Source organism: Cheilinus undulatus, linkage group 11 (assembly GCF_018320785.1).
Source record: "Cheilinus undulatus linkage group 11, ASM1832078v1, whole genome shotgun sequence".
Taxonomy (NCBI): domain Eukaryota; kingdom Metazoa; phylum Chordata; class Actinopteri; order Labriformes; family Labridae; genus Cheilinus; species Cheilinus undulatus.
The window spans coordinates 41183091-41196269 of record NC_054875.1 but is presented as its reverse complement, the minus strand read 5'-3'; the positions used below and the strand labels follow the sequence as shown (position 1 = coordinate 41196269).

Here is a 13179-nt window from a genome sequence, read left to right as displayed (position 1 = left end):
TCTGCGAAATCTCTGCGGTTGATAAACATGGTCTTTCAGACACAGCTCTGAACACACCTGTTTTTTGTTCCCGACCTCTTTTGTAAAGATCGATCAACACCCTAATGTGTCATCTGCATAGAATATAACCCAATGTTTTTGCATTATCTGGCCAAGGTGGAGACTTTGAAGAATAAACGGTGGGCCTAATATGGAGCCTTGTGGAACACCATAAAGAACAAGTTGTATTTAAAACATTTTCACCAACAAAGGCAAAGAAGATCAGGATGTAACCAACAAAGAGTAATCTAAGTATTATACATTACAACTAAAAGCAACTAGAAAATCTTTAAGTAGCTGTAATTTGGACAAGATGGACTTGACCTTCTTTTGCTCTTCATCTAGCTCCAAAAGTCCTTCAATACATATTTTCTTATCATTCAGTAATAGTCGTGACAGGGAGTTGAGCATAAATTATATTCTTTACATCACAAAGGGGAAAATGTGGTTGGCTTCTGTGAAATCTCTGCAGTTGATAAACATGGTCTTTCAGACACAGCTCTGAACACACCTGGTTTTTGTCCCTGACCTTTTGCAAAGATCAATTAACACCCAAAATGATTAGTTGATTTATTTCTAACTCTGATTTTGAAATGGGTGTCATCCAGCCAAATTGTAATAGCTGTATATACAAATGTGTCATCTGAAGACAGAAATTTAACCCTATGTTTGCATAATCTGGCCAAAGCAGAGACTTTGCAGATTAAACAGTAGGCCAAGTATGGAGCTCTGTGGAACACCACAAAGACCGGGCTGTATTTAACACTTTACCAATACTGCCAAAAAAATATCAACCCGAAATTAAAATGTTACCAGCCAATTACAATGTTAGTATTACAAATTAGAACTAAAAGTAATTGAAAACCTTTGAGTACAGAGTGAATATTTGTAACTTGGGACCAGATGGAAACTTGGCCCACATTAGCTCTTTTTCTAAAGACGCTAAACATCCTCAGTACATATTTTTAGTGATACAGTACTGTGCAAAGCCTTAAGGCATGTTTGGGCCAAAAACTGAGGCTGAATAAGGTGAGTGAGCCTGACTGAGGGCACCATTGGACAGAAAGGAGGACTGACACAACCCAAGGCATGCTCTGGATGTCCTTGCATACTACCAGGGAAATTGAAAATAATCTCTTGAAAAAAAAGAAAACTCTGACTCCAAAGTAAGGGGTGGATGTGGGGAGCAGGCTCTGGCAGGAAGTAGGGTTGCCACGAGCCCCTGGTCATGCTGTAAATGTTCCAAGACCCAAAAAGCGTCATCGGTCTCTGGGCCTTTTACCAGGGGTGCAAAGGCCGGGACAAAAGAAATGCTGATAAGAATTCCCTTGGCTGCTGAGGGACATGTAAGAGTCAACATGTGTCAACTCTGACTCTGCCCCCCACCCCCTTCTCCAGCCCAGGCTGTGGCACACAGGGCCTCATGATAAATCCCACATGGCCCCGTGATTATCCTTACATGCCTAACACCCATGCCCACGACTTGTTTGTATATATCAGATTCATAAAAGACGGATTAAGATCTTTTGCTTTGGGATATTTTTTTAGAGTAAAGAGTCTTAAAGAAGCCTGACCTGCAGTGGATGCAAACAGGGATATCATCATGGGGCTGCTCTGCCCGCATCTCATGCAGCATGTCCAGGATGGGAGGGATGGAGTCTGGTACACCGTGATCAGGCCAGTTGACATAGTGCAGCTGTAGAAAAGTCCGGCTAGCCTACAGAAAATAAAAGCATGGTAAAGTAACGCAAAGCAAGACTGTTAATGAACCAAATTTGAAAATGAGGTGATTTTTCAGATCATTTTGAACATCTTAAACATACTTTTTGCAACCAAAAGCCTCCTGTAAATGTTGAAAACGTAAATTTAACTTTAAGCTGATCTCTGTTGCAGCTGACAACATGGTAGATGGATATCTCTGACTTGCCTAAGCAGAATTACACCGTCAGTTGTTTCCACAGTCGAGGTATAAACACGACTTACATTGCAATAAGTCACCCGTAACGTCCTTGCCAAATAATCTCCTTTAGGTTCCTCAGAGTCCTGTAAAAGGGGTTAGGTAGTGCTTATGTCAGTACAAAGAATGAAATATTACAGTCTTGTTTTAATAGAAGTGAGACTGAGGTGTTTTAAGAGAGATGTTGTGAAGAAAAGCAGAATTATAGTGTTGACCTTTCTAGTTAGCAGTTTCAGAAAGTTGTCAATGTGACACGTTGGGTCTGCTGTGGTGGAAATACTCACACAGTAAACTGTAAAAGGTTCACAGACGAACGGCTGCTCTTGTTTCTCCGGCCAGTAGCGCTCACACTTTTTCTACCGGAAAATATAAAGAGAACATTATGTACTCACGAATACAGCTGAAACATCTTCAGCTATCATTTAAAATCCTTACATACTCTTAGATATGCTTCATGTAGTTAAAGATTAAATGCAGGATGATTTAAGATAAAAAACTATGCAGCACAGTTTTTCTATCAAGAATAAAGTGAAATTGTTGAAAATGGAGTTACCTTTCCCATCTCAAATTCTCGACATGCCATCACTATGATCTGGTGCAAAAAAGAAGAAGATAACGATCAAAGAGAGGTCAAAGATCACTTTAGGACAGGGGTCATCAACTACATTTGAACAAGGGCCAGCTTCTTCCTATACAAGCTCTTTGGGGGCCAAACTTTTAAATAAACTAAAAACATTTTTGAAATTGTTTAAATATTAGTTTTCTTTCAAATCTACATAACTTTTAGGCTTTAAGAGTGAAATTAGTCCCAATATCGCAGCCAGCCACTAGGGGGCGATTGGGATATTTTTAGCTGAGTATTTCTGTGGCTGTCATGTAGTCTGTCACTGGGTTTGATGCTTATATGTGCAAAAACCCAAGCAGGAAAATTGCACTCACAAAATGCCTGAAAATGGAATTTGCCCCAGAAAACTGCAGTTTTTCTCAAGAATGGACGGATAAATACGTGTTTAACATGCAACATAATTGCTAGTAACGGCTGACAGGTGGATTTGATGAAAAATTGATGAAACGTAGCACAAGAACATATGTTTGTCCTCTGCACAAGTCCTAAATTTGATAATTGGGGGCCGGATAGGAAGATGTGGGGGGCCTGATGTGGCCCCCAGGCCACCAATTGATGATCACTGCTTTAGGAAGTCAAAGAGCATCTTTATTTATTTATTTTAACGTTTTTACCAGCAATACAATGGTTGTTTTCATATGAATTAACTTAAAAAAATGGTACTTTCTACAGCACTTTTAATTTTGGTCACTGATTAAAATTTAGTCCTATTCTTTACAAGTAAATGCATTTAATTTCTGGTCAAATTTAAGTCATATTTAGTCTAGATTTTGTCTCAACTGAAAAATGTGTCATCACTTTCAGTCAAAATGTTTATTCCCTTAACTAATTTAATTAGCCATATTTATGGAGTAGTTATTGTTGCAAAACTCAAAAGCACATTTAAATGATTTGGGAGCGTGACTTAATTTATTTTGGGCTCAGAATTTTCTTTCCATTAAAACCTGCCTTTGAGCTAAAAATCCTCCATGTGCTTACATTTTCTCACTGTGTGCGGAAACACAAATCTTTAGATAACTGCTCAAAATGCCTGCACTTGTGCTCAAACTGTTCTCTTCTCATTCAGGCTTCTGCTTATTGTGAAACTGCCACGCTGGTATTTTTTTCTCCACACAATCACATTTTTTTCTGCCTGTGCTCAAAACTTTCTATGCACATAGGAAACTTTCTGTGCACATGCTCAAAATTTTCTATGCATGCTTGAAGCAGATTTCTGTTCTTAAATTTTTTAATGAACCAACCAATAGTGTACAGACACATAAAGGTCAGCCGGTCATTTATTGTGGGCCTGACTTTTCTTCAAACTTTCTATTAAAACAGTTCTTTGTGCTCAAAATGTCTGTTTTCTCTCGAATCTTCAGTTGCTTACTCGAGTTACACGTGCTCAAACCATTCTACTTTTCATTCAGAGCCTCTGCTAACTTGTGAAACTTCCACTCTGAGAATGTGTACGAAAATTTCTCTGCCCATGCTCGTAACTACTCTTAATGTATGTTGAGGAGTTTTTTGCACTCATACTTTTACATTGTGTGTGTATGTGACAGAATGTTGTAACAAAGCAAATGTCTCCTGGAGAGCAGCACAGCAACTACAGACAGAGCATGATTGGACGACTCCATACCTGTATCCTCTTCATACGTGTCGAGAAAGTTTTAAGCATGCATAAAGTTTCACACATTAGAGAATTTTTCAAGATTATATTTTGGGCTTTTTGGCTTTACTTTTGCTACGACAGCTGAAGAGAGACAGGAAAAATGGGGAGGGAAAGTGGGAACGGTAACGGTAACTTCAGTCTATGGGCGCCCGCTTTACCAACTGAGGGCCCATGTACAGATGAAGTTTTGAGCATGTGCAAAGAAATTTTCGCACGCATTTTTAAGGCCTTCCATATATGTACATCAGGAGTGATTTTGGGAATAAATTATGCAGGTCTAAAATAAAAAGAGGTCTCTGCCTCTCTGTCCTCGGATCCATGCGTAAAGGCGACTTAACGCACCCAGGAGGCCATTGCCGTTTTGTTTCACTGTTTCACTGTTTCATTCACTGCTCCAGCCAAGTTTGCTAAGAGGAGGGACCAACTTTAAAATAGCAAGCACTGGCTAAAGACAGATATGAAAAGAGGACAAACGTGGTGTTGGAGAACAGGACGTTATTTTTCCTCTGCCTTGAAACATAGCAACAACGGGTATTTTGATCAACCCGATGTGTGCTTATCGGAAGCGAAACTTTGAAAAAAAAACGACCACATTTCGATAAAATATCATCAACAATTTCGCTTGGCGAAATCAAGCTGGTGTGGAAGCTTACAATGACTTACTTTATGATCGAAAAATAAATATTGAGTGCGAATTATTCTTACCCGTTTGGTGTGCAAGGACCTACAGAGCAGGGTTGCCAAGTCTTGCTCTCAAATTGGGCTACTTTTTACGTACTGCCACAGGTAGATTTTTTGGCCGCTGGTTGAGCAGACCATTTTTGATGTCTTGTGTATGTGTATATAATCTCCAAAGCAGAATAAATAACTTTGTCTACCATCACATACAGCTAAATCAACCAGCAGAGATGCGGGAAACATAGAACATGGCACATAACCATAGATCCGCTGTGCCACTCTGGCACACGAACATACACGCCATTCAAAGAAGCAGCCCACCTGCATGCACACAACAATATATGTGGTGTGGCAGAGTTTTTACTGGCTTGGTTTTGAGCTAGTTTTTATTAGCCACTGGTCTAGATTTGTCACCCACATCTGGCAACCCTTCTTCAGAGTGACAGTTTCTCAAGTGAGCGGAAGCAACCTGAATGAGAGAAAAATGGTTCAAGCACAAGCAGGAAATTTGGGTAAGCAATAGAGGATTTGGGAGCAGGCAGACATTCGGAGCACAGAGGACTGATTTAATAGAAAGTTTGAAGAAAAATCTGAGACCAAAATCAATAACCAGTGCTCTCAAAACAACAAAGCTATCTTGACTTTTGCAACAAAAATGACTCCATAGAAATTGTAAATTAATATCCATGTAAAACACTTAAATTAACTATCAGTACAATGGGTACTTTACATAATTAAGATACTGACACATTGAAGGACTGAAGGGCTTTCAAGGCAGGAAAACATTGGAGGAAATATGAGACAACAGTTTATTTTTAACAGCACTCATTCTGTTTTATTTTTCAGGAAAGCCAAGCAAAATTTCTTCTCCAACCTTAATTTATTCACGTTTCTGTCTAATACCACTTTTGGGTTTAATTTGCTGCAAATACTACTCCTGGCATACGCAGGAGAGGTAAAGATGCAACCAACCTAACAGCTTGTGCTCTCTCGTCACACTGATTTAAATATACGCAAACAGACACATGCACACCTCCTGCTCTCTAACCTCACCTCGGCCACTGTTTTGACAGATTACATGCATTCTGGAGCAATATCACGGATTTTAACCATCCACTAGTACAGCAAAAACACTTGAGTCTCATTTAGTTTACATGATGGAAATTGAACTTACTTAACATCAGAGTTCTTTAGTATAAACAATCTATTTTTAGGATACATTCACACTGCGGTTAAAAGTGAGTCATATCTGATTTTTTTTTTCTTTCTTTTTTGCCCCTATCTAATTGTTTTTTTTTTTTTTTGCTTATATCTGATTTTTTTTTTCTAACAGTGTCAACAGCACAAGTCACATTGAATCTGATCTTTTCGTGTCAGGTTCAGGCTGCTTTCATAAGGTATGAACTAGCCTACAGATGGTAAAGTTAAAGCTTCTTACCTTTATTTTGTACTCCCAGAGCATCCTTAAAAAGTCCAGAACAGTGTGAGGCAGAGGACCCTGAGTGGCAATGTAGGCCCTGGAGCCCGACACTCCCTGTAAACCAAACACAGCTTGGGGTCAAGACTGAGGATTTTGTTCAGGTACCTACAAAAATGTCACATGCATAGCATATTTTGAATTTACCTTGATGAAACTGGCGTTGATGTAGTCCGTGTCATTTTTAGCTGTGGTGAGACTGAGCTTCACTCTGCTGTGGTCAACTAACATCAAGGGCATATGAAGTCATGTTGCAGATGTTACACAGCGGAGCAGTCATCAACCATGTTGTACATTTTAAAAATCATGTTGCATACACCTGCCTTTGCAGGTCATCATTATTTAAATGAATTACAGCTGAGCTCAATTTTCCACATATGCATCAGTAACCAGTTGTGATGTAGCGCTTTAACTGTGAGCCCATTATTCTGTGATCCATCTGGCAGTTTCTGGGTAATATCTTATCTCCTGCTATCTTAACTGCCCTGGTGCAGACTCACACTTATCATTGTGTGCAGGAGTGTAAATGTCTAACAGCTACTATCATAAATCTACACAGTAAAAAGCTTACAGGGAAGGATGTCCTTGTATCGGTTCTTCTTGATGTTTTCCTGCTTCTCAGCTGTCTTGGTTGGGTATGTCTTGTCCGTGCGGTACTTAGTTGACAGGCTTTTCAACCTCTGAGAAACACAGAAGAAATTTAATGTAGCATGCATTACATTTGAGTCATTATTCTCAGCGGTTATGTAAATCTCATAGAACTTTCCGCTAAGCAACTAGCTTTTTATCCCCGTTCAAATAGAGTGCCTATGACAAGTATTCCCCCTTTGAATGTTTTACACTTTTATCAATTTTATAAATCAGTCATGGTCAATATAATTTTGCTTTTTGGATTTTTTTTTTTTTTTTTTTTACAAAAAAACCCTCTTTAATATCAAAGTGAAAACAGATTTCTACAAAGTAATGTCAATTAAATAAAAAATATGTAATGTGAAATAAGTGATTGCATAAATATTCACCCCTTTCAAGTCAGTATTTAGTCACAGGCTCTGTCAGGTTGCACAGGGATCGGGCCTGAACAGCACTTTTCATATCCAGCCACTAGTTTTCTGTTGGATTGACTGCTTGGTTTTGACTCGGCCACTCCAGAACATTCACCTTATTGTCTTTAAACTAGTGGTGGGGACCCAAAAGTGGGTCACTAAGCTCTTTCTAGTGGGTCAGGAATGTGTGCCAGGGATTTAAAAAAAAAAGTGACAAAAACTCCATCTACAGAAGCCCTGAATGAATATAAAGTAATTTCATACATGTATTTTTTGATAGGTTTTCCTGTGATTCAGAGTAAAATTCAGTATTTTTCTCAAGATTTCTTCCTAGTTATCTCCCTTTTGTTGGGAAATAAAGCTGGTTTACCCAACATAACAAGGAAATTCTTGGAGAAATTACCAAATGGTATCTAGGGAAAATGGAGAAAAATAAGATGTATGCTTGCAAATCCTTCTGTAATTAAGTGCTTTTCTAATGTGCTTCTTTTGTTACGTCTCTTCGTTCAATAAGTTTTTTTATTTAGGGTCCAAATACCTACATTTTTGGATTGTTCTTTTTTCTTCATGGTGTAATGGTAGCCAAGAATACTGATTAACTAACATTCATGAAATAAATGACAATTTTCTTGTTTTTATTTGGGCCGTGACTTCTCTTAAGGAGGAGGTGGTGGGTCCTGATGCCTGACCAGTTGAGAACCACTGCTTTCAACCATTTCTTTGTAGCTTATGCTGTATGATTTGGGTCTTAATTTTTTTTTTTTTTTTTTAAGATTTATTTTTGGGCTTTTTTGTGCCTTTATTAGATAGGGGAGGACAGTGGATAGAGTCAGAAACAGGGTCAAGAGTGTGGGTGAGACATGTGGTAAAGGGACTCACGCCAGATTCAAACCCTGGCCGCCCACGTACATGGGGAGCGCCTTTAACCACTAGACCACTTGCTCCCCGATTTGGGTCATTTTGTTGCTGAAAAATGTGTTATTGTTCCAAGCCCTAGTTCTTGTGCGGGACTTTACTAAATTTTGCCACATTCATTTTACCCTCTACCTTCACAAGCCTTCCAGGGCCGGCTGCCGAGAAGCATTCCCACAGCATGATACTGCCACCACTGCAGTTCATAGTGGGGATGGTGTCTTTGTTGTCTTGTGCAGTGTTTGGTGTGGGCCAAGTATCTTGTCTGATGGCCAAAATGCACCATTTTGCTCTCATCAGACCAAAGAACTTTCTTTCGCATGACCATGGAGTCTCCTACATGCCTTTTGGTGAACTCTGGTCCAGATTTAATATGAGTTTTCTTCAACAGAGGCTTTCTCTTTGCCACTCTCCCGTAAAGCTCTGACTGGTGAAGAACCCGGACAACGGTTGTATGCAGAGTCTCTTTCATCTCAGCTTGTAACAGATTTACACATGTGCCATATTCCTTTCATTTCTTGATGGTGTATTTAACTGAACTGTGTGCTCAGTGCCTTGGAATTGTTATACTTTTCAGTCACCTTTTCTCTGAGTTGCTTGGGGTGTTCTTTTTGTCTTCATGGTGTAATGGTAGCCAGATATTGTTTATCACAACATTATTTAAACTGCACCCACCGTTGCCTGTGGTACGACAAAATTTAGTCCGGACCTGTAAGCTTTAAGAGAACAAACGAATTACGGTTGAAATGAATGTAGGGTAAAGACAGAAAGCTCTGTCCTTTAGAAGTACATGTTTCAAAAATAGAGCATGAATTAGCCTTAGTGCTTGCTTTAAGGATCAATTAAGTGTGTTTTGTGGCCAAAAGATTTTTATTTTGAAATAAGAAATCCAAAATCAGGAAAGAAGCAATCCTCAGCCCTTTTAGGTTGTCTAATATTAAAAAGATAGTCTTTTTTTTTTTTCTGTTTCTTGCACCGAGTCACACAGATAGGGAAAAGATGAATGATACAGCCCCAGCGGTCCGTCTTTTACTTTATTTGAGCCAAACATTAAAAAAAAAAACAGACCATTTTTATGTGACACTTTATGGAAACAAAAATAAGATAAAAATGTTTTGTTTTGCTTTTTTGATTCTCTTTTTAGTATCAATCTAAATTACCTGAAAGGGCCAAAGGGAATGTTTTCTCTGTGTTTTTCTTTCCTATTTTTAAACAGTTATTGGGAACCAGGTTGTGTCTTGATTTTAGATTCCTCTAAAGAGCATAATATACTCTGACCATTAAGCCATAGGTCCTACATTGACTAGAAGATTGTTTGCAACAGCATTTCGAATGAGGTGTCCACCTTTGTTGGGCTTCAGGTGTGTTTCATTTTAGAGGCCTGGAGGGCAAAATTAAAGCCTAGGACAGTAGCAGCTATCACCGAGCACTATGTGGCGCTGTGGCATCGGCATTTATTTGAACACATTTTCAAAATGGCATGGTTATGTAACCCAACAGGTTTCTCTCTTGTGTTGGTTTGAAAGAGGCACTAATGGACTAACCTTGCAAAGCAGGCGGATCTGCAGATCCATCTTGCAAATATGCAATGGCCGCTACCAGTGTAGTGTTAAGCTCAGATAGAGCTATGGTATAGCAGCAGTTTTATCACAACTGTAACACATTTATTTACACCGTTGCAATGTCTTTTATCACAGTGGTTCCCAACCTTTTTTCCTATGAGCCCCCCTCACTTGTATTGTAGAGGAGCTGTGGACCCCCAGGACCGACTCAAACAAAAGGTGATGCATGGATCTCAAAAATTAACATCCAATTTAAAAGTTTTAATTATTTAAATCTATATAAAATCGCCCAACACAAAGGTTTTCTTATCAAGAGGCCATTGCATGAACTATTCATATAGGGTGTACCAAGTGTGGAGCTGTTCACAAAAAGCTGGGCGAAAAAACCCCAAAGTAGAGAGGGACAGTGCAAGACTCTACCACTGGGGACAACAGTGCAGAAGAGTCTAGCTAAGTGTATAGTGTTCTCTTAAGAGCAGGGTCTTTAGTTTTCTCTTGAAAGTAGAAAGGAACTCTGCAGATTGAATGGAGTTGGGTAATTCATACATCAAAGTTGCTCTGTCAGATAATAAGGGGGCAAAAGGTTGACATATTAAATGTGGTCTATTTCACATGATGATTCAACCCCAGATGACCAGAATCCATGACTCACTTTACTAGAAACTGACACCACGGCACAAAAACGGCAAGGATTTCCATCTGGAATTTGCATCTGGAGGGACTGACTCTCAGATGAAAGTCATGCCGCGTCCATGCTTTACAGGATCTGTTCTGACACTGCCCTTGTTGTTCTGAGGCCAGCTCTTTCATTTGAAAGTCCGCTGAAGGCCTTGCAGACCATCTGCTGCGCTCACACCACAGAGTGCTTTTTGTTCACACAGGAAGTGATGCAACAGACCCCTTCCTCTAGAGTGGTCTGGGTGGAGGATACAAGAGAGCAGAGAGATGGCATGTGAGGCGCACCGCGCTGTCCTGAGGCATGGCATGTCACTCGTGGCCATGGCATCAGGCCACAGATGATGTCACGCTGGGGTTCATGAGTTTTGAGCATTTGCATGAGGATGTATATGAATTATCATACAGTTTGTATTCACAGCGGATGAGTTATATGTTTGATGTGATCGTTAAAATGCCTGCTAGTTGTCAAATGACTTCATTTGCTTATATGGCTTCCTTGTTTGAGCACCCTCTGTGACAAACTTCAGTGCAAAGAGGAAGCTCAGAAGTGGCACTGAAGCCGTTGAACAACAAAAGCGACTTACTTCCCTGAATGTCTAGAAATGGAAACTTTAATTTTTCTTTATCATGGTGCTTGATAGTTCATTAAGATCCACAAATATACAATTCTGATAGTTTCTAACAATAAGAGCCTACTTGACTCACCATAAACTCCCCAATAATGCCATTGTGTGCCTCCTTGTCCCCAGCCTCCTGTCTCTCCAGCTGGCTTAAGAGGCTCCTCAGTATCCCGGCTTGATGCTCCATATCTGGCAGTACTCTTCCCTGGACGGGACACCTTCCAGAGGCATGTCAGGACACAGAGGTCCTCGTCTCGGGGTCATGGATCAGGTTTATCCGTGGCTTTGGTTCATGGGCGGCGGCACTACTTCTGCCGCTGCAGCACAGACACAGACAACTTCTCTATTACAACTGTCACATCAGGGAACTGTAGTGAGGGAACGTGTGAACTGTCTTAGAGGAAGCAAGAGTAAGCTAACAGGTTCTGTGGTCAGCTTGAAAGTGTTGCCACGCCCCCTTGGGTGTCTCTCACAGGGTCCTAAAGTCACCCAATTTGAGTTCATGAGGGTGTCACAGGGAGGAGATGAGAGGGGGAACACCCACTAATAGAGTGGGAGGCACATTAATGTATAAACAGAGGCAGTGACAGCTGTTTCTCCTTAAAATCAGAGAACAGTAGAGGTCGTTGAGCCTGTTAGGTGACATTCAGGGCACAGAGGAGGGACCGTATGGGTAGGGATGGAGGTAGGAGGGAGTGGTGAAGACAGAGGGTGTCTGGGAATCCTGAAAATCCAGATGTACTCCGGCAGACACAACAGTGACCTACTAAACTGTCTGTGCGTCTGAGTTACAATTTCTAACACAGGTGCATCTAAACATATTAGAATGTCAGGAAAAAGTTCATTTTTTTTACTGTGATTTAATTCAAAAAGTCAAACCTCCATATAGATTCTGGATTTATCTCATACAAAGTGGATTTTTTCAAGACTTTTTTTGTATTAATGCTGATGCTTACAGCTCACAAAAATCAAGAATCTGCTCATTCAGAATATTAGGACATCAAAAAACAACAATAAAAAAAAAAAAGTTGCAGAAATGTCTACCATCTGGTAAATTCTGTTTATTTATGCACTCAGTAGTTGGTTTACGCTTCTTTAGCATGAATTACTTACCTTGCAAAGCAGATGGATACGCCCGTTTCCTTGTTTCTGACTGGCGAATTTATCTTGCAAAGCTTCCATCTGAATCATTTGTGCCCAGTTAGAAAGTGACAGGACCAATCAGTGATGAGGGGCAGTACTTTCAGGTGCGGCGGAGACGTGACGAAACAAAGCAGCAACATGAGGCCAGTGCAATTATGGCAGAAGAGCTTAGCGTGGATGCTGCTGAAGTGTAAGTTTCATCAGAACTTGACGACATTTCTCCGTTATAAGAAGAATAAAGAACAGCAGTGAGTTGTTTTCTTTTCAAAAACGACAAAAGTTGTGTCCTGACATGTCTATAGTCGCAATGTAACCGCGACCAACCACCTCAGTCGCGGTTACATCATGCATTCTGTTGCTCTGATTGGCCCGTAAAGATGTGACAGACAGAACGTTCATCCAACATCAGCCCGAGTTTTTTCAAAGCCTCTGCCCTTTCCCAAACACTTAGTATTAAAGGTTTTCCAGATGGATGTGTGAAACAAATTCATCTGGCGTGACAAGTTAATGAATTACTGTAACAATGTAATATGGCATGGAGGCAGTCAGCCTATGGCAATGCTAGGGCGTTATGAAGCCCAGGTCGCTCTGATAGCAGCCTTCAGCTCATCTGTATTGTTGAGTCTGGTGTCTCTCATCTTCCTGTAGAGATTCTCTGTGGTGCTTGGGTCAGACCAGTTGGCTGGCCAATCAAACACAGTAGCGCCATGGTGAGGAAACCAGTTTCTGGTAGTTTTGGCTTCAAGTGTAAAGTCCAACTGGGAAAGGAAATCAGTATCTCCATAAAGCTT

At 40.2% G+C, this 13179-nt stretch overlaps 1 protein-coding gene across 2 annotated transcripts in view; it reads right to left on the bottom strand.

Moving 5' to 3' along the window:
* ptpn22 (protein tyrosine phosphatase non-receptor type 22) overlaps window positions 1-11640 on the bottom strand; it is a 30830-nt gene extending 19190 nt beyond the window's left edge. For both annotated transcript variants that reach the window (XM_041798373.1, XM_041798374.1), the window contains exons 1-8: window positions 11331-11640; window positions 7002-7110; window positions 6578-6654; window positions 6392-6487; window positions 2550-2588; window positions 2281-2352; window positions 2023-2082; window positions 1614-1756 (exon numbers count right to left, since the gene is read on the bottom strand). In XM_041798373.1, coding sequence (XP_041654307.1) covers window positions 1614-1756; window positions 2023-2082; window positions 2281-2352; window positions 2550-2588; window positions 6392-6487; window positions 6578-6654; window positions 7002-7110; window positions 11331-11432 — 698 coding nt within the window. In that variant the 5' untranslated portion in view covers window positions 11433-11640. The remainder of the gene's footprint in view (window positions 1-1613; window positions 1757-2022; window positions 2083-2280; window positions 2353-2549; window positions 2589-6391; window positions 6488-6577; window positions 6655-7001; window positions 7111-11330) is intronic.
* Window positions 11641-13179: the final 1539 nt, after the last annotated feature.